Consider the following 21,117-nt stretch of genomic DNA (forward strand, 5'->3'; position numbering starts at 1 on the left):
GGGCTGGTTGGGCCAAATTTGAGTGTCATGGCAACCCCTCGCTCTAGGTCTCAATGCCACTCACTCAAATTGGGCCCAGCTATCCTTCCCTCATAGCAGGAGGACAGCCAGGCCAAATCTGCCACCTAAGCCCTATGAGGAGAGGGAAGCAGACTGTCTTGAGTGGCTTCTGCTGTCTCACTGGCCGGATAAGAAGCAGCACTGCTGGCCAGGGCCAGAGCTGGGTGCAGCACGAGCCAGGCCCCAACCCTGACCCAGGCCAGCCATCAGTAAGAGACACGTGCACATGACCTGCTGCCCCTTCCTCACTCTAACCTCAGGAAGGAATCGGTCCACTAACACCCTTTGAGCAGCCACAGGCTCAGTGGGGAATCAGAAGCAGGGGTGTTGACACAATTTCACCCCCTCCCCCGAATGTTTCTGAACTGACCCCCTGGTTTCAAAGTGCGATTTCTTTCACCCTGCTGGTGGAAGAAGATCTTTTTAAGGAGCATCCTTGTTTCCCCTGCAGAATGTAAGAAATGGAGCTATTTGAGAAATGGGGTCCCTCCCCCTCAAAAATCATGAAATGGTTTTCCAAAATTTCACTTTTTTAATCAAAATTCCAAATTTTGATGTAAAATTTCATCTAGCTCTAATAAGAGCTAGATATTGAGTGGTGATAGCCACTGGTAACTAAATAATAGCTGCTTGTTCCAGAAGGCTAGGTAGCTGTTGGAACGTGAACATGGGGACAGACGATCAGAATGTTTGCACGTGGCTTCTGTTTAGGCTGTTTCTCCCACCAAATATAAAAGAAAAAAACTCCAATTGACTTTAGCCTCCAAAACGCTCATCTTCCAAAGCCCATTGCTGTCAAATGAGAGAGACCCATTGCTTTTGCCGGCCATTAGTTCAGGCCATGAGTTCTCTCAGAACCTGCCCCTGAGCCTGTGGTGATCTCCGCCTGGGAGGGCTTCAGACTCTGGGGAGCCAGAAGTAAATTATTTTTCCTACTGTGCTGAAATCAGCTGGTGTAAAAAGATCCACCGCTGAGTTACACCAGCTGAGGAGCTAGCCAAATACCTAGTCACAGAATCTGAGGCCCCTTCATGGTGAATTCATTTAATATCCTTGTCGCTTCAATTTGCAGTGTTGCTCCATTGCAGGGAACTTTAAATTAAACTGAACTAAAATAAAACGCAAGCTTCCAAGCGTTGGTGCTGTTCTCCTTCGTTTGACAGGAATGTGGGGACTGACTAGGGCCTGTGCTGGATGGCTCACTTTCCAGTGACTCCAGTTTTGAATTTAATTATTCACTGGGCATGAAATTCACCTCACCAGCATAGAGCCTGGGTATTCAGGCTCTATACAGAGATGCTGGGGACATGATAATTCCCCCTCCACCAACCCAAGGACAAGATGTGGGCCTGCTGCACAGACAAGCTCCTATTCCAGCACATAGAATAATAGCGGAAGCCCTTATACATTGGGTTTGAAGGATATGAGCGCCAGTCAATCTGCATAACCTCAGATCTGCAGACACTACTTGGCCACCACCATTGGTGGACTTCAATTCTGGAGTATGTGGGCCCAGCCCAGAGATGTGTCATGTATGTACGCACTGTGCTGAAGTGGTACAGAATGTTCTACACCAGGAATGAACTTCTCCCAGGGAAGTGTGTTTTCAGAAAAGACTGAAATTAAACTCTTACTGCTACATCTGTTTTCGCTAATAAAATGCTGTAGTGGCTGGAACAAGGTTCAAAATTAGTTCCTTTTGGGGCTGAAGCTCACAGAGGTTGTAGTTGGGTTCAAAATATCAACTATTAACGATCTTATTTCAGGCCCAAGCTAACCTTCTGAGTCATGCCTGCAAACAGTGTGTGTGCAGATATTGCATCTTCCATTCCCAGTCCACATTTGCACATTCAAACTGGGATTGTCGACCCAAATCCCGTATTTGTGGGTGGAGTGGGCATATATGGAAACTTTTTCCTATGCATTTGAGCAAGGTGGTTGGGAAAACATGGCCATTGCTGAGCAACGGTCCTATTCTACAAGGTACACTTCCACTCCCTTTAAATTCAGCGGGGTCTCATAGTAATGTCACATGGTTATATTCTCTATATTTGTGCCACCATCACATTTTGTTTATTCTTTGGATGTATGAAGGTTCTAAAGATGAAAGTAAAGAAATGGTAGAAAACGATACAGAAGGTAGTACAAAAAGTAAAAACAAAAATACCTTCAGAATAATTGTCAAAAGCTTTGCTATTTAGTGCCTTTGACATAATTCTCAATACTGTGCTCTCAGTATCAGGAGAGAGAAATTTCAGTCATCAGCACAGATTACTGCAAATGGCAGCACATAAGTAAACAAGTATATTTAAAAGACAGAATTAAAATTAAGTTCTAATATATATTGACAGGTTTCAGAGTGGTAGCCGTGTTCGTCTGTATGAGCAAAAACAAGAAGGAGTCTTTGTGGCACCTTAGAGACTACAAATTTATTTGGACATAAGCTTTCGTGGGCTAGAACCCACTTCATCGGATGCATGGAGTGGAAAATACAGTACCAAGTATCAATACCTGAAAAGATGTGAGTTGCCTTACCAAGTGTGAGGTCAGTCTAAGGAGACAATTCAACTGACAGCAGGATACCAAGGGAGAAAAGTTCTTCAAAAGTTATTTTTCCTCCCTTGGTATCCTGCTGTCAGTTGAATTGTCTCCTTAGATTGACCTCACACTTGGTAAGGCAACTCACATCTTTTCATGTATTTATACCTAGTACTGTATTTTCCACTCCGTGCATCCGATGAAGTGGGTTCTAGCCCACGAAAGCTTATGCCCAAATAAATTTAACATATATTGAGTGTGACTGGGTAAAGCACAGAGTAAAGCCAACCATGAATCCACCAAGATCAATTGGATACTCTGAGTGACAGATGCAGTGTAGGAGCAAATGATGGGACGTGGAGTTAATAAGTCAAAAGACAAGCTAGGTACAATAATACAGTGTAAAGACCTGGAGAACATTTAAGATCCTTGACCTGTGTCCTGCATGTAAACAGACAGCCAGTGAGGACAGTACATCATGAGTTCACTTTGGTCACTGAGGTCACTCTGTCACTTTGCCGAGCACAAATTCCACCCAGTGAATTCATTTAAGCACATAAAAATACCAACTGCAGAGTGGCTGCTGCATCTGTGGCTCAGCATTTGGCTGAGAGTGTTGCAGTTATCACAGCCATTTGTACAACCTGTTGAGTCTGTACGATGTGCTACACAATATTTAAGGAGGATGCTATCTGGAAGTGTTTTGTAGAATTAGAACACAAGGGGACGGATCCTCAGCTGCTATAAATTGGCAGAGCTCTACTGAAGCCAACTACATCGTATTGGATGTGTCAACATCACCTCCAAGACTAGGGAGACAAAGATTGAAATTCCAGTTGTTTACCTAGCCTAACCTATGTGTGAAGCATTTGTTAATCTAGAGATGGATAGCATTTCAACCGCAAACAATTTGTGACTGCAATCCTTTATTGTTTATCAAGGCTGGTATTTATGGAGGTACATAGCATCTGTTCTAGGTTGATCGTCTGTGTACGGTATGGTGGCTTTATCCCATTACAGGTTGCTAATTCCTCACAAGGCCTCTCTTTTGTGGATTCCCTGAGAGATCTGTTCTGTCATCCTTGCTATCAAAGGGAGTGTGACAAGGATCACAGTGCCATCAAAGTGCAGGTCACACCAGTCTCTACACTATGCTGGTTTACTGAGGTCTTCACTTCGCCAGTGCTTAGCTAAAATGGACTAGGGTGAGAATGAGCTTGTAGGTTGAGGGCAGCATCTAGGGAGTGTGGTAGGAGTGATGCCTATCCATAATATTGAGGGGATTTGTCAACTCTTTGTCCAAGAGGTTCTGCTTGGTAGTGCTTTAGGATCCTGGATTCCCAGGGTTGGTGGTGGCCAAAAGCTCCTTTTTCTTTAGCTGTGAAGGGATTTCAGTCTTTTCTCTCACCTGGCCACAGTTATCTCTGTTCTCTCATGTTTGGTTGGTTTTGTTTAAATATAGCCTTAACTTGGAATTTCCACTGTCGAACCCTGGTGTCTTATGAGAAAGCTGCACTGTTCCCTGAACGTCTTTTCTCCTGCAAGGGACTGTTAGATATTTGCATCCATAACTCCAGGTAACAAAGATTATTGCTGGGGAATATATTTTGCACCAGTCTGATGATTAGTTTGGGGCCTTTTGATAATCGATTTCGTTAAATTTTGTCAAGGCACCCAGGAGCTTTGAGTAGTCCATAACAATATTATTATTATGAAATAAAACATCCAACCCTATTCATCCTACTGAATGGCATGAAGGATGCATTACTTCAGATGTGTCCGATGTACTTGCTCACATTAGACAATGATTGATTTAAATTGACTAGAGTAATGCACTATGGGTGGGATTTTCCAGAGTGCTCAGCACTGGCCTAAGTCTGCTCCCATTGAAGCCCATGGCAAAACTCCTCCCATTGACCTGAATGGTGGCAGAGTTAAGTCAAAGCTGAGCACTTTGGAAAATCCTGCCCTGTGTCCTTTCTGGTGTTTAAGCTAGAAATGTTTAAAATAGCTGTCCCAGGTATGGGTTAGGTAGTCAGATGCTTATTGGGCTGAGGGGAATAATGACCTCATAGAATCATAGAATCATAGAATATCAGGGTTGGAAGGGACCCCAGAAGGTCATCTAGTCCAACCCCCTGCTCAAAGCAGGACCAATTCCCAGTTCCTCATAAATCAGGAGCCCACAGTCAGATCTTTCTAGACTCCCTATTTGTAACCAGCAAATTAAGACGCTGTCCTGCATTTTGCAGAAGGCACCCAACGCTGCAGAATTAGGGCCCTTCCACTTTCAGAGCCCGTTTGTGATTTTTAAACATGTGCTGGGCCCACAACTCCCTGACTGGAGCAAGGATGAAACAGGAAGTGTCATGTCTACTTAGTATGTTAATGTTTGCAAGTTCATTTTCACAAGTCAAGGGACTAACTCCCTTTCTATGGTGATTCTGCAATGAATGCATTCTCTGGTCGGCTTTTATACTAGTGGGCCAGTTGTTCCATGTACTGCAGACTGCCTTGAGCTGAGAAAAGGATCTAGAAGTCTGACTGGGGTTTACATATGTTGGGTTTCTGTCCCCTTTTGCTGACACAGACGGGTGCAGAATTTACAGAACTACATTTTAAGACGGGAACTGAATTTCCTTTCACAGGTTGAACCATCAAACTGTGTGTTGTTGAATATGGAGATATTGTACATCCTACAGTGAGAGCAAGTGCTGTTTACCCATTGGTGATTGTGGGTTATAGAGCAGTGGTTCTCAACCAGAGGTATGTGTACGTGTACGTACAGAGGTCTTCCAGGGGGCACGTCAACTCATTTAGATCAGTGGTTCTCAACCTGGGCTCGAAAATGCCTGAACCATTTTAGTTCAAACTTCCCCCCCAAAATCTCATCCGTGTCAGACAACCTTAACAATAAGCACTCAAAAGGTAGCAAATCCCAGAACTAAGGTTGCCCATGCAGGCAGAATGGCAGGTGTCTAAACCCTACATTGCCCTCATATAACTCTAGCTCCAAGAAGCCCTAAATCAATGGAGCACAATGAGTATTTGGTTTGTTTATATACAGTGGCTACAGCCTTATTGTACTGTGGCTTGAAACCTTACTGACTTTGGCTGGCAGGGTGATTGGAGTGTGTGTTGTGGAGTGTTTCACTCTGTTAGGGTTTCTAATTCATATGATTAAGCTATCGACCTGCTACCAGGCAAACAATCTCTCCTGTTTAGACATTTAGAAATGCAACACATGATATGGATTTGTTGCCAATAGCTTGAATTTTATGACTGCATGATTTGTGTTAACAAATTCATGGCTCAGCTTCCACCAACAGCTTAATTTAAAACACAGTGACATCTAACACTGGGCCGCAAAATAATGAAATTAAGGCTTTATTTCAACAAGTAAAGGCTTACAGCGTTTATACACTTGTTGGGTTTACTATGATAGGAAGGATATAAACCAGAGAGCTTCTGAACTCACTTCTCCAGGCAGCTGCAGTGTGTAATTCACATGCCTTTATACCGTTGCTTTACTTGGCTCAGCTGCTCTGAAATTTGTAAAGCCCTGCTATTGTCCTATCAGCACTTAACGGAGTTAAAACTGAATTTGTATCCACCATCTCTCATCCAGTCAAGGCTTCCCAGCCTGCTACGGCCTGCTGCCCAGTTCTTCCCTGGAGCTCAGTGCTCTGTGTTCCAAATTTGGAGGCCCAAGCTAGTCCTGAGATCAGAGTCTGATTGCTCCAAGGAAACCTAGTATAAAGCCCAATCCTGTTTCCATTGCAGTGAGTGACAAACTTCCCAATAACTAGTAGGAGTAGGAACTGGCCATTAATCTGCCACTTCCTAGCAGACATCAGAGCCAGACTCATGCAAGCTTAGTTCTCCCCATGCTTTCATTCCCTAGAGCAGAGTACTGCAAACCTCCTTAGCCCCAAGGAATCAATGGATGAATCTGAGACACAAACCTACCACGTAAACATAAAGTCTCTATAAAGGAGTGTGGCTTTGGGGGTGAAGCACTAAACCTGGACTCAGGAGGCCTGGGTCCTAGTCCCTGCTCTGCACCTGGCCTGTTGGGTGACCTTGGGCAAGTCTGTTTGCTCCGTACCTCAGTTTCCCCATCGTTAAAATGGGGATAATGATAGTAACCTTTTTTGTAAAGTACCGACAGATCTATGGATGAAAAGTGTTGTATAAGAGCTAGCTGTTATTATGTTACATGGATCCCTCAGCAGAACACTTAGAATTAAATTGTAAGCTGGTGGCTTTATGCTTGGGTAGTGGTTGTCTAGAGGACCACAAAGCCTCCAAAGACCGACTGAGGATCAGTGTTCCTCTGACACTCAGAATCCTGCCGGACTCCCTATAATTGAATTCTATGTACTTTCAGGAGCCATATGATGATATCACTTTTCTATGGCAGATGAAATTGAACATGACAAGTACGGTGAGTCCACTGTGGGCTTTAAGGAAATGTGCCTTAAGGGAGACCTGGATTCGTAACTTGCAGGAGCAGAGCTTCTGATGTCCCGCACACCCTTCAGGGCATTGTCACTTTACTTACAGGGCTCCATGTTTTTTCTGTAATAAAGGGCTTCTGCTCCTGGTTCTCCAGCCACTCGTGTGCCACTCTTCTCTTCTCCCTGCCTTGCCAGCTGCTTTTTTACCACTCGCAGGTGGCTTTTTTAAAGAAATGCCATTTATAGTTACCATCAAGTATCTGTGCCACCGAGAGTTTCCACAGAGTCTGCTTTCAGCTGACGTACCAGAGTCCGAGAGATCTGGGGGAGAAAAGGGTTGAGGAGGGAGTCAAGGGGGAAAAACAGGTGTAGAGGGCTGTAGGAATCAGATCTCAATGAGAGGAGAGAAATCAAGCTATTTTGTGGGGAAGATGTCAGCAGTGGAGGAAAAGTGGACACGTTTATAAGTCAGCGGAAGAAAAGCCGTGTCAGTCCTGATTCTCAGTTCCTCCATCCCCAGGCTTGGTGGGGAAGCAGGAGGTAGCTTTAAGCTCCTGATGTAAATTAGAGCAGTCTCGGGGTGGCTGTAATGTATGCTCTGCTTCCCGTGGATCTCTAGCGGCCCTGGGAAAGAGAGAATAGACATAGCACAGTGCTCTCCAGCCGCACTGGCTGTCCATGACAAGCTGGGAGCAAGGCCAATATAGAGCCCTTATGCCAGCTTTCTGCTGGCCAGGCAGTCCCCCGGGCAGGGGATATTTTCAGGGACTGTTTCTGCTCCCTGAGCAGGTTATAGGGGCCTTAGTGTAACTGAGAATAAGGCCCTTCGTGTGTGTTCCACTTTTGCTGTCTATCTAATAGCACACTGCTGTCTTTTGGAAGGATCGTTTCCTTATCTCAGGGATCAGCTTACGCCCTGTGGCTTGGGCACTAACGTCCTGTATCATTTTATCCTGAATTTGGGAAAGGAGCTCATTCCCTGGTTCTCTGGGCCATGGGGTACTGAAAATATTGTAAATGGGGTCAGTCCCGAGGCAGAGGGCACACCTTGCATTGCTCTGGAGCAGCCTCTTCCAAGCCATGAGGAGATGGTCACAGCCTTGTTGATGGACCTGGGAACAGGTGTGAATTCACAGGACCCGATTCACCTCTCACTTCCATCAGACTTACTCTGGCATGTCACCATTGACTTCAGCAGAGCTCTCCCCAAAGAGCTGTGGCTTGTAACCTTCACGTTAGGGCTTTCGGTTGTGACTCCTGTGCCTTTAAAAAAAAAAAAAAAACCAGCTCTGTGTAGCTCAAAAGCTTGCCAGCAGAAGGTAGTCCAATAGGAGATATTACCTCACCCACCTTGTCTCGCATTTAAAAAGATATCAGCCTCATCTCTGAATTCCTGTGCTTTGGTCAGTTACTTTAGGTACTTTGGGCAAAATCATGAAGTGACTTTGTGGAGACAAATGGATTCCCCAGATATAAAAGCTACCAGGGGACTGGACCTTCGATATTGATGTACACTAGTGTTGAAACCTTTAAAATCGATTATGGGTGAGCCCAAAAGCCATCTGGAAGTATTCGGAGAACGTCTGATGCATAAGCAGTATCCTCTGTAAGGGTTAAAACCCAGCCAGCTGAATTAATTGCAATGCTTAGCTGTAATTTTCGTAGAGCACAGTTTGGCAGAGCTTCAAAAAGGGAATTACAGTGATCAATATACATCACAATAAAAGCAAAATAAAGGTTTCAGCCTTAGCCTGATCTGCCGTATCCTTAGTGCTGCAGCCTTTGGAAGCTGAAAACAGGCCAACTTGCATTTACTGTACTACGAGAACACTGATCAAATCCACTTCTGCAAAGCCTTGGAACCCCTTTGCACGCTGCCCCCGGTGCACTGCTTTGAGAGTGGACCTCTTCGTGTTATCGTATAGGCCAGATTTACAAAAGTCCGTGTGCATTTTTGCACGTGGGCTTTTGAAAACCTGACACTAAGTGTGTCAGCTTTTATCTGACTAGTTTATTAGTAATGTCCATGGAGCAAGGATTGAGTTTTTCTCATGTCTTGCACAGGGCCAAGTACACCTAGGATGCTCAGTAATTTAGAATAATCAAAGCAGACCCACCCTTCTCACAGTTTGATTCATAGAACACAAGAGATGGAATTTACTGATAATTCAGGCATAATATATTTAGACCTAAAACAAAAGGGGTCACATTTGCCTCTGGTGTAACACCATTGGAGTCAGTATCGTTGCACCAGGGAACAATTTGGTGCAATGAATTCTCTTTAATCAGGATTTAAGGACCCGAGCATGTTTCTATTGATACCAATGATTCAACTTCTCTTGATGTCAGTGAGACCAAGACCTGGTGTCTCACTGGTGGATAAAGGGGAATAAGGAGGCAGGAAGCCCCTCCTCCATCCCATCCCCTTTAAAATAAAAGAAGATTCTTGGCCAGATCCTCAGCTTCCCTCCCCACCATCCCTTTGTGCCGCACTTACAGTGGAAAGGGGCTAGACACCTGCTCCAGCATGGGAGATGAGGATTCCCTTATGCCAGGGAATCCCTAGATGGGGTGAAGCCAGCATAATTGGCTCTATGCCACCTGCTCCTGGCCCCCTAGCATAACAGGCATTCTGGGCCTGTGCTGGGGTGGGGACACAGTGTGGCTGGAGCATGCTGTCTTCCCGCTGTCTTGGGTTGGAGGAATGCACTCCAGGGTGCAAGTTCAAGCTGGAACAAGTTACAACAGCCCTGAAGCTGCTCTAACCTATACTGGGAGTTGAACCAGCTCCTGGATACCCCTGGGATTTGGAGGTGGGAGACAAAAAGGTGGCAGAAAGTCACCTGTACCCTCGCCACCAAATTAAGTGAACAGACCTCCAGTGCATGTGTGGGTCTGGCCGAAGGGGGGTTTAAAAGGTCCAGGCTACAGAGGGTATATTTTAACCCCAGTTTGGTGCCCAGTTCTCTCTTGCACCAAGCCTTCTGACCTCTGGTCAAGCTTTTCCACCCCAGATGGCACTTGGCTTGACTGAGGTAGCTGCTTAATGGCAGTGTTTGTGTGTGTTTTCTGAAAACATAAAATCTCTAGCATCAAACCTGGAGCACATAAATCTGAGAACATGCCCCCTTCTGCAGCCCAGAGCCAGCCATTGTATTATACTCACACAGCCCTCTCCCTGCTCCAGTGTGTGGCAAAGCCTGCTTGGGGATGACTTTCCATCCAGAATGGAGGATCCTCCCACTGCCCTCCCAACAGTACAAGGCCTGCAGCAAGGCAGGGAGGTGTGGGGTCAAGCAAGCAGTTTGATTGCACCTGGGGATTTTCCCCTTCTCCAGAAGTATTAACTGGCTCCGTGCTTATGTGTATCCAGTGGCTAAGAAGCTCGGCACTGAGCGGCCTAGCAGTCACATAGTAGTGTCCCCAAGTTAGCAACTTGCACACATTCTTTATTATTGCCGTTCAGTTATTTATACAGCACTGCGGATGTGCATGGTACTTTACAGACAAATAAAAGAGCGTCCCTCCCCCACTGCCTTGGGCTTTGGTGTATTTCTCCCCAAAGGCCAGTCTATATCACTTAACAATCCTTCCTACCTCACAGAGGTATAGTGAGGATAAATACACACACCCGCACACACCCCTAAGCTACCATGGTAATGGGGACCATATAAGAGCCTAAGACAGATATGCTGGTACAAACGCCCTGGGTGAGCTACACTGGGATAAGCCCCTTTTTACATCAGTACAACATATGCTAGGGGTTTGCACTGGAGTAGCTATGCCAGTATAAATATCCCTACATAGACAGTCCCTGAGTAAATTGGGTACATGTTACTCCGTCAATTACTTCCTTTCTGTTAGGTTTCAGAGTAACAGCCGTGTTAGTCTGTATTCGCAAAAAGAAAAGGAGTACTTGTGGCACCTTAGAGACTAACCAATTTATTTGAGCATAAGCTTTCGTGAGTTACAGCTCACTTCATCAGATGCATACTGTGGAAAGTGTAGAAGATCTTTTTATACACACAAAGCATGAAAAAATACCTCCTCCCACCCCATTCTCCTGCTGGTAATAGCTTATCTAAAGTGACCACTCTCCTTACAATGTGTATGATAATCAAGGTGGGCCATTTCCAGCACAAATCCAGGTTTTCTCCCCCTCCCCCCACCACAAACCCACTCTCCTGTTGGTTTTAGCTTATCTAAAGTGACCACTCTCCTTACAATGTGTATGATAATCAAGGTGGGCCATTTCCAGCACAAATCCAAGGTTTAACAAGGGTTTGTGTGTGGTGGGGGGGGGGACAACGACGACACCTGGATTTGTGCTGGAAATGGCCCAACTTGATTATCATACACATTGTAAGGAGAGTGATCACTTTAGATAAGCTATTACCAGCAGGAGAGTGGGGTGGGGGGAGGTATTTTTTCATGCTTTGTGTGTATAAAAAGATCTTCTACACTTCTCACTTCTACACTGAGATTTCGAAATAAGAAGTGTTGGGTCTTTTTAATTTGCTTTCTGGTTCTGAAGCTTTGAGGGGGTCACATTTTCAAGTTTTCCTGCACCACCATGACAGCAAGGTTTTTTTTTTAACGTAAGAAAGCTGAGATTCTTAGGTATTCACATAAAACCAGCACCTGGAGCTTCAAGAAAAGCACCTAAGCTCTTGATGAAATCCTAAGAGCTGGAAACACTATGGTTACGTTTATTTCACTGGTGAGCTGTGTATTTTTTTCAGTCTTATTTTGATTGCTATATTCAGAGTGATAGAAGTCCCAAACAGCGACATAAGAAAGGAGCCAGAAGTACAATTCACCGAACAGCTCTTTTCATAAAATTAACGAGGATCAAAGCAAACTGCCATAGATACAGTAATCCATCACATAATAATAGACCGACAACAGAAAGGAAAAAGAAAAGGAGGACTTGTGGAACCTTAGAGACTCACAAATTTATTTGAGCATAAGCTTTAGTGAGCTACAGCTCACTTCATCGGATGCATGCAGTGGAAAATACAGTGGGGAGATTTTATAAACACAGAGACTATGAAGCAATGGGTGTTACCATACACACTGTAACGAGAGCGATCAGGTAAGGTGAGCTATTACCAGCAGGAGAGAAAAAACTCACCTTACCTGATCACTCTTGTTACAGTATGTTTTGTAACACCCATTGTTTCATGTTGTCTGTGTATATAAAATCTCCCTACTGTATTTTCCACTGCATGCATCCGATGAAGTGAGCTGTAGCTCACGAAAGCTTATGCTCAAATAAATTGGTTAGTCTCTAAGGTGCCACAAGTCCTCCTTTTCTTTTTACAAATACAGACTAACACAGCTGCTACTCTGAAAACTGAACTAGGTAAGGGATTCATAAGAATGATGTTACCCACCACTGAAATGCAGCCATCTCTAGGGTGGAAGACAGCAGCTGTTTAGCAGCACTCAGCAACATTACTCTGTAGTGTAGGACGGGGGGCTAGGGGGGACAATACCGTTTTAAATTTAAACTGCAGCAGGCGCTTAGAGTTACCTGTTTTGGAATATGGCCAAGACATAGGGGTCAATTCATATAAATGATTAAAACCTACATAATTTATGTTTAAATGATTTGAAGTGTGAAAGGGGGGAAGGAGGATATTGGAGTTAAAGCACAGACCTGGGTTCCAGTCCCAGCTCTAGATTTGGATTCCGCTCCCAGCTCTGCCACAAGTTTTCCACACGGCCTCAAGCAAGAAATTCAGGCCACGTGTTTAAAACTGTCTGTCAACTTTGGTGTCCAGGTTGAGACAGCTAGGGATTGATTCTGAGCACCCACAGCTCCCCTTGACCTTGGCTGGAGCCAATGGTGCCTCCTTTGCTGAAAATAAGATTCAGGTTGTCTTCAGTGGGACACCTCAAATTTCAAAGCAGCCAAAATTAACTGGACACATTTGAAAATTGTGCTTCTGTTTCCCTGTCTGTCAAATGGGAAGACTAGTAGCTGCTGTACGGGGGTACATTTGTTAATGTCGGTAAAGCACTTTGAGGTCTTTGGCTGGGAGGTACCACAGAGATGCAGGGTGTTCTTATAAAACAGGCTGTTAGAGTAACCTGCTACAATGCATACCACTGCGGTCTTTTTCCAGGCATTAACTATTGGTTGTCCTTCATCCTGGCCCCCAATGTATATGTGGTGCGCAGAGCACAAGCCAGCCAGCTGGGCCTTCTCTTGTTTCCTTGTTTATGAATGTTCACCATTGACGGGGCCCAGGACTGCAGCCATGCAAACATCAAACTGCTATTAACGTCGCTGGGAGCTTGGAGCATGCAAGGCTTGCAGGAGCGATTTACACTGATGCGAGGGTGGTTCTGGAAATAGGGTCTGTTTAACATGTGTGTTTTCTGCTGTCCCCCCTGACTGTGCACTGTAAGGGGAGCTCCCATTGACATCCGTGTTACTGGTCACATGAGCACAGATTCTGCTCACCTTTCCCCAGGTGTAGGGTTGCCAGGCGTCCAGTTTTCGTCCGGAACGCCTGGTCAGAAAGGGACCCTGGTGGCTCTGGTCGGCACTGCCGATTGGGCTGTTAAAAGTCCGGTCAGCAGAGCAGCAGGGACCGGGGCTAAGGGAGGCTCCCTGCCTGCCTTAGCTCCACGCAGATTCCAGAAGCGGCCGCTAGGTCCCTGCAGCCCTTAGGCACATGGGCAGCCAGGAAGGCTCCCTGTGCTGCCCCCGCCGAGTGCTGGCTCTGCAGCTCCCATTGGCCGGGAACCGCTACCAATGGGAGCTTTGGGGGCAGTGCCTGCGGATGTGAAGGCAACGCGCGGCCCTCCCTGGCTGCCCATGCACCTAAGGGCTCCATGGATCTGGCGGCTGCTTCCTGGGAGCTGCAGTACGTGCCGCCGGGACCACGCACCCTGAACCCTTTCCCACACCCCAACCCTCTGCCCCAGCCCCGAGTGCCCTCCCGCACCCAAACTCCCTCCCAGAGCCCACCCCCCCACACACACACACCAACCCCTGCCCCAGCCCTGGGCCCTCTCCTGCACCTCAAAGCCCTCATCCCTGGCCCCATCCTAAAGCCCACACCCCCAGCCGGAGCCCGTACCGCCTCCCGCATCCCAACCCCCTGCCCTATCCCAGAGCCTGCTCCCTGAACCCCTCATTTCTGGCCCCACCCAGAGCCCATACCGCACCCCAACCCCCTGCCCCAGCCCGGAGCCCTCTCCCACAGCACAAATCCCTCATCCCCAGCCCCATCCCAGAGCCTGCACCCCCAGCCAGAGCCCTCACACCCCTGCCCCAGTCCAGTGAAAGTGACTGAGGGTGGGGGAGAGTGAGCAACGGAGGGAGGAGGGAATGGAGCGGGAAGGGGCGGGGAAGCGGTGTTCAGTTTTGTGCCATTAGAAAATTGGCAACCCTACCAAGGTGAGTAATACCTAACAACTCCATTGGCAACTCAAGAAGTAAGGTACGGTTCACCGTAAGTCAAGATGGCAGAATCTGGCCTGTGGGAAATGGTCAGTGCTGCTGGATCAGAATCTAGGTTTCTTGGCATCAGACTGGTGGATATTGGGAATCCAGAGGACATTCCTTCTCTGATAAATCAAACTTTGAGGCTCAATAATCCGATAGTGTCTTTTTAAGATTGCTTCCTTAGCCTCTTGCATTACAGTAGGGGACACAGTTTTCTGCCCGTCTTTGGTCCCAGTCCTGTAAACATTTACATAATGCTTAACTTTAAGCATACAAATGGTCCTAGCTACTCACATACTTATAGGTTAGCACATGCATAAGACATTACAGGGTCACGGTCTTTGGCATCAGGAAAACTTTATGAGAATTATTTTGATTTGATGTTTTCCGGTGAAATCCTAAAGTCCTTGACCAGTCATCGCTTAAGCCTTCATTCAGGAAAGCACTTAAGTGTCTGCTTAACATTAAGCATATGCTTATTTCCCATTGAAGTCAATGGGACTTACTGGGAGTTAAGCACATGCTTACAGTTAAGCAGACACTTAAGTGCTTTCATGAATCAGGGCGTTAGGTAAGACTCCAGCTGACGTCAGTGGGAGTTTTGCCTGAGTAAGGACTGCAGGGTTTGGCCTCTGTCTCTCATTACTCCTGTTTGTCTCCTGCTCCAGGAATGTTTTAAACATTTGTAAATAATTATTATTTTTAACCTTTTCACAGGGGTGTTTGCATTTGGACTTTTTGCCACTGACATATTTGTAAATGCTGGCCAGGTAGTGACTGGGAACTTGGCTCCTTACTTCCTAACGGTGTGTAAACCCAACTACACGGGGAGCGACTGCCGGGCTCACCATCAGTTCATAAACAATGGGAATATCTGCACCGGGGACCTGGAGGTGATTGAAAAGGCAAGGAGATCCTTTCCATCCAAACATGCTGCTTTGAGCATTTACTCAGCCCTTTATGCCACGGTGAGTGCATGTGTTATTTGCCAGTTCCCATGACAGGTTTCAGTTGCTATAGCTACTCTGTTTCATTTAAATCTCACCTATATTTTTCTTTTGTCTGTGCTGTATGGGGAAGAGCCCTTCTTTTTTCATGGGGTCAGTGGCTTTTCTGGGCCAAATTCAGCCCTGGTGTAATCAAGTGTAACTCCCATTACTTTCCCAGTGAGGGGCAGTCTTATCTGGAGGCATGAGGACCAGTTTGGCAATTAGGAGATCCTCAGTTCTAATCCCAGCTATGCCAATGACTTTATGTGGCCCACGGTGAGTCACCACACCTCCCTGCCTCAGTTTCCTGACTTGTAAAATGATGATGATAATACCTACCTCACAGGAAAGCTAGTTGCTATTCCTTAGTGTCCGTACAATATCAAGTGCTAAATGTTACTATTCTGGGGGGAGTCTTGTTTGCTTGGGCTAAATTTTAGTCCCCTGTTAGGCGTAAACTCCTCTTAGAAGCAAAGGTCCCATTAAAGGCAGTCTTACAATTTTGCCATCATAATAAAGGTAAGATCGAGTCCTTGGTGTACAGTTTAAAGGCAATAATGCTTTCCTGCCATATGGGGAATAGTCAACGTCTGTAAAAGCCCGTCTAAAAATAATCATCCGCCTTTGTTTTCTCTGGCAACGTTATAACATCGTACTGCGATACTAGTTACAGTTTGTGTAGGGCTATTTAAGTGATACAGTAAGGATTATAACAGTATTGAAGACACTGGTAGGTTTGCCATTCATTGCAATGGACTAGATTCTGACTCCTTTGCTCAGGTTGAGTAGCATCTTGATCCACCAGCAGACTCCATGAAATCAATGAGACTGTTCAGAAAGTTAGGTCCCACTCAAAGTAAGAGTGGCAGAGTCTGGCTCGAAGACAGCAGGATTGGGCCCAAGAAAGTTGTTCTCTCTTCGTGGTGTAGCAGCAAATGCAGCGTTTCAATGTCTTAATGCTGAATGTTTTAAACGTTCCTTGGTAGCTGATGAATGAGACGCAAAGGCCACTAATTATATTCAGAGTAGGAAAGACAAGGCCGTTGCTGTTTTGTTTGTTGCATATTTTTCTTGTGTGTCACACGAACGATAAAAGTGACACAAAAGCGTGAACTTAGCTAGCCTAGGAACATCACCGCACTCGGAGCACTTTGCTTCACTAGGAATACTAGGGACACTCGACTGGCAAAAAGTGCTCCCAGTGGGGGCAGAGCTATACCACAAAACTGCCCTTCCACCCCACCCCCACCCCCAGCCCACCCTAAGTGAAATAAGCGATACCAGCCAAAACACAGTATTGCCAGTGTAACTACAGTGTGTCTACACTACAGTGTGTCTACACTAGGTGCTTCTGTTGGCCCTGCTGTGTTGGTCAGGGACCTAGGGTGAACAGATAGCAAGTGTGAAACATCAGCACCGGGAGGGTGGTAATAGGCACCTATATAAGAAAAAACCCCAAATATCAGGACTGTCCCTATAAAATCGGGACATCTGGTCACCCCATAGGGATCACACCTCTTCACACCCCGACTGACACAGCTATAGCTGCAAAAGTGTATAGTTTAGAGCAATATAAATTGTGTCTAAGCTGCTTACTGTTATTCCCCTGATCTCTGTCGTTAGATTGTGAGTTCCTTTCAGCGGGGATCGCCTTTGGGTGTTTGGAAGGTGTCTGGCTCATCATGAGCACTAGCACAAATGAATAATAATAGTAATGCAGGAAAATAAGCTCCTGGTAGATAGCATTTTGTATATGTCTATACTGCAAGTAAACACCCATGGCTGGCCTGTGTCAGCTGACTCAGGCTCGTGGGGCTGTAAAATTGCAGTGTGGACACTGGGACTTGGGTTGGATCCCAGAATCAAGGACCCTCCCCACTCGAGGGGTCCAGTTCAAGCCCGAACATCTACACCCCAATTTTATAGCCCCACAGGCTGGGCCCCATAAGCCCGAGTCAGCTGCTATAGGCCAGCTGCGGGTGTTTAATTGCAGTGTAGACATACCCTTTTGGGAGCAGCAGGTGTTTTGGCTACTTGCTTTGAGATGCAGGCTGCACCTCTCTTCACTGACTCTGTCACTGATAGCCCTCCCCCAGAACAATACCTTTAGAGCCAGACTACCCCGGTCTCCTCCTGGCCTGCGCTACCCCCGATTCCCCAGAGGGCCAAGACTCCACAGAAAGGATAATACAGTCCCAAGCTGATGTAACTTTTCTGGGGAACCTTCTCTGGGCTGGAGGGAGGACAATGTGCTTCCACTGCAGGCCCTGCCTTTGGCTGGGCCACTGCTCCCCGGCTCCCCCCCATCCCCCAGCATGGACCCATGGGGCACCCTCCACAGGTCTGGAGGGCAGAGCATGGAGGTGACTGTGTCCTCCTTTAACCCAGCAGTGGAACCGTCTCTTCCATGCACGAATTTGCTATTGGGGAGGGGAGTGATATGGGACTAACATTAAGGGCTAGAACATGACTTGGGACACACTCTTGCACAGGGGAGTAAGACTTCTCCTTAATCCCCTGCTTGGCCTACCTTGTCCCAAGCATCCGGGTAGGAAGGGGCAAGAATGGGTAGAGCTTTGGCTCCACCCCCTACTTTAGTGGCCAGCACAAGTGTGGCCTGGTCTACACCTAAAACTTAAGTCAACTAGCTATATCGCTCAGGGATGTGAAAAGTTCATTGCATTTTGAAATGGCTTTAATTTTTTTTAAATGCAAAAGGTTAAATACTCAGTCAAAACAATCTTGCTTTGTCCTGAAACACTTTCTTGTAACGGTTTGATTCATTGAAAATTTGAAAAAAAAAAATTGTTTTCGGTTCGACCTGAAACGATTTTTCTGATTTTTCAAAATTGCCAGCAAACTGGTACCTCCACTCTTTGAACAGCTCTTGTTGTGCTGTCTGCCTTTCAGTTTTCAGCAACCAAAAGATACTGGCTGAAAATCAATGTATTTTCAGATTGGGGATGTTTGGTTTTCCAACTAAAAAAAATATTTTTTTTTTCAAGGAAAGCTGACGTTTTCCATGAAATGTTTTTATTCTGGTGAAAACCCAGTTTCCCATTATGGAAATGTTTTGACCAGCCCTCAGCATTATACAGTAGCTACCAAAGGAACGTTCCTGCTTCTCGCGGTGTGTCTGTGGATTTGCAAACCCTCTGCTGGCTCTTTGCCCGGATCAAGCCAATAATGTGCGGCTCAGGTCCATTTACAAGCTAGCAGCTATAGGGCACTACATACAAGGTAATAACTTACCAATGAATATTACAGTTGGATCGTCCTGATCATCCCACTTCCTGGACAAAAGCCCCCTGGTCCCCATCACCCTTGGGGGTGGCAGAGCCTATTGTTTATGGCACACTAGAGAAATCTGTTGCTGGAGACATTTTTGACAAGCAAAGTAACAGCACACTTGATGCATTTGCTTTGCTTAACAAAGCCATGCTGTGTTTGGAAGGCATAAAGAAATTCACACTTAACCTCTCACTGGGGAGGATTCCATTGTGTTTACTTGGTTATCATTATGCTGTCAAATTTTTTAGTTGTTACAGTATCCTTGTATTCATGCTACTCCTGTAATCACAGGCTCTGAAATTAGTGCATGGCTGTTAATTGCTCCTCACATAGTTTATTTTCTTTGTCAAAATGCCCTTAAAAGAATGAGCTGACACAGCTTGTGGAGTTTACTGAACAGATATTTCTGAGCACAGGACAACTTCTTACCATGTAAGTTCTCAGTAACAAACCCTCCCATACTCTTCTCCACTTCTATCACTTATCATAGAATCATAGAATATCAGGGTTGGAAGGGACCTCAGGAGGTCATCTAGTCCAATCCCCTGCTTAAAGCAGGACCAACACCCACTAAATCATCCCAGCCAGGGCTTTGTCAAGCCTGATCTTAAAAATATCTAAGGAAGGAGATTCCACCACCTCCCTAGGTAACCCATTCCAGTGCTTCACCACCCTCCTAATGAAAAAGTTTTTCCTAATATCCAACCTAAACCTCCCCCACTTATTAAGTCCCCAAGTCAAAACAAAGGTCCATGGCAGGAAAAAAGGGTGTGATTGGTTGCTTTTAATGCCCAGGGTCTGGTTTTCAAACTGACGCGACTTGGTCACTTGCGCGCCTAGTTTGCATGGGGATGTGTCTGCAAAAATTGGGGATTTGCATCTGGCTGGGTGGATGCACAGATCCCTGGCTCACATAGCCTCTATGCAATATAAGTGTTCAACTGCACACGTGCAAATTCTTGTACGACTTTGGTAGCCAAGGGAACGGTGCCCTTTTATACCAGCCCTGACTGCCCTGTTGCTGGATATGGTTGAGTGGATGTTAGACACGCTGAAGCCATCTGTCTCCAATATCTTTTCCCCTTCTGAGGCCCCTCTCTGAGCTACACAAGCCCCCTGAGAATGCAAGGGGTCAGAGCATCTGTCACATTCCTGCTTGGCACAACATGTGTAGATGAAAAATGACCTGTGTGTTTGTCCATGCCCTTTCACGTGCAGCTTGCGCTGTGTTTCAGATGTACATCACAAGCACAATTAAAACAAAGAGCAGCAGACTAGCAAAGCCTGTGCTGTGTCTGGGGACCCTCTGTGCTGCCTTCCTCACCGGGCTAAATCGAGTTTCCGAGTATCGAAACCACTGTTCGGATGTGATTGCAGGCTTCATCTTGGGAAGCGCGGTAGCGTTGTTTCTGGTAAGCCAATTAGTCCTCTCCCGCCCAATGTCAGGACAATCTAAAGTCAGAGAAAAATTCTCATGGTAATACTATAGGTGTCTTTCACAGCTGAATACTCAACCCACAACCCTATAACGGCTAATTCAAGTGTCATCTAATTGGATTTATCTTCAGAGCAAAACCTAACATGAAATCAGGCTGATATTAATTAAAAGGGCGAATGTGATGTTAGACTTGTATCTACACACATTTCCGTGGTATTTTAATCACTGAAAAGTGCCGACTCTGAGGCTGTCCTGGGAAAGCGCTTCTGGCATGCAAAAGAATGCAGCAGGTGCCGGAAGGGCAGCATGGTAGCCCTAAGGCTGCTGCCTATGCGAGTCTTGGTACCCATGCTTCACAGCCTCGTTGGCTGTCTTTTGTTTGGCAAGTGTGGGATTCGAGATCTGACTTTGAGTGTATAAGGCTCTAAACAAAGAGCCTGGTTTTCCACTTTGTTACAGGGGAATCACACAAACTTCAAAGAAGTGTAACAGAGAGGAGAATCAGGTTGGCTCAAAGCTGAGCCTGTCTGGGAGACATGTGTCTCCCACCCTGGCACTTGAGACGAGGGGTTTGGGATGATTCTTCACCCCCATGAGATGACATGGGATAGTCAACAGTACCAGCCAGGGATCTCCCCACCAAAGGCCCCTGGGTCTGGAATGCTCAAAGTGCCCAGAAATGGCATCTTTCGGGGTGAGACCTCGGACTTCTTGCTCCCTTGTTAGCTAATTCAGGCATTTGTATTGAGAAATGTGCCCGGTTCCAATTAAGAAGAATTAAAATGTATCAAAAAACCTCCAGAGTCCTCTGCCTTTGAGTGCTTAGCAATGAATGTGTGTTACTGCCCAAGTGTGCTGCTGTGTGACCTGCAGGGTCTG

General features: G+C 46.1%; 1 protein-coding gene and 1 long non-coding RNA gene across 3 annotated transcripts in view; both read left to right on the forward strand.

The window, feature by feature from the left end:
- PLPPR1 (phospholipid phosphatase related 1) overlaps nt 1–21,117 on the forward strand; it is a 178,631-nt gene that overhangs the window by 154,171 nt on the left and 3,343 nt on the right. For both annotated transcript variants that reach the window (XM_084628281.1, XM_084628280.1), the window contains exons 5-6: nt 15,238–15,488; nt 20,036–20,212. In XM_084628281.1, coding sequence (XP_084484407.1) covers nt 15,238–15,488; nt 20,036–20,212 — 428 coding nt within the window. The remainder of the gene's footprint in view (nt 1–15,237; nt 15,489–20,035; nt 20,213–21,117) is intronic.
- LOC311520296 lies at nt 4,076–7,046 on the forward strand. The gene is made up of 3 exons (XR_014711545.1): nt 4,076–4,175; nt 5,247–5,364; nt 6,989–7,046. It is a non-coding gene; the product is annotated as an uncharacterized lncRNA (long non-coding RNA).

Source organism: Lepidochelys olivacea (genome assembly GCF_965140295.1).
Source record: "Lepidochelys olivacea isolate rLepOli2 genome assembly, chromosome: 5".
Classification (NCBI taxonomy): domain Eukaryota; kingdom Metazoa; phylum Chordata; order Testudines; family Cheloniidae; genus Lepidochelys; species Lepidochelys olivacea.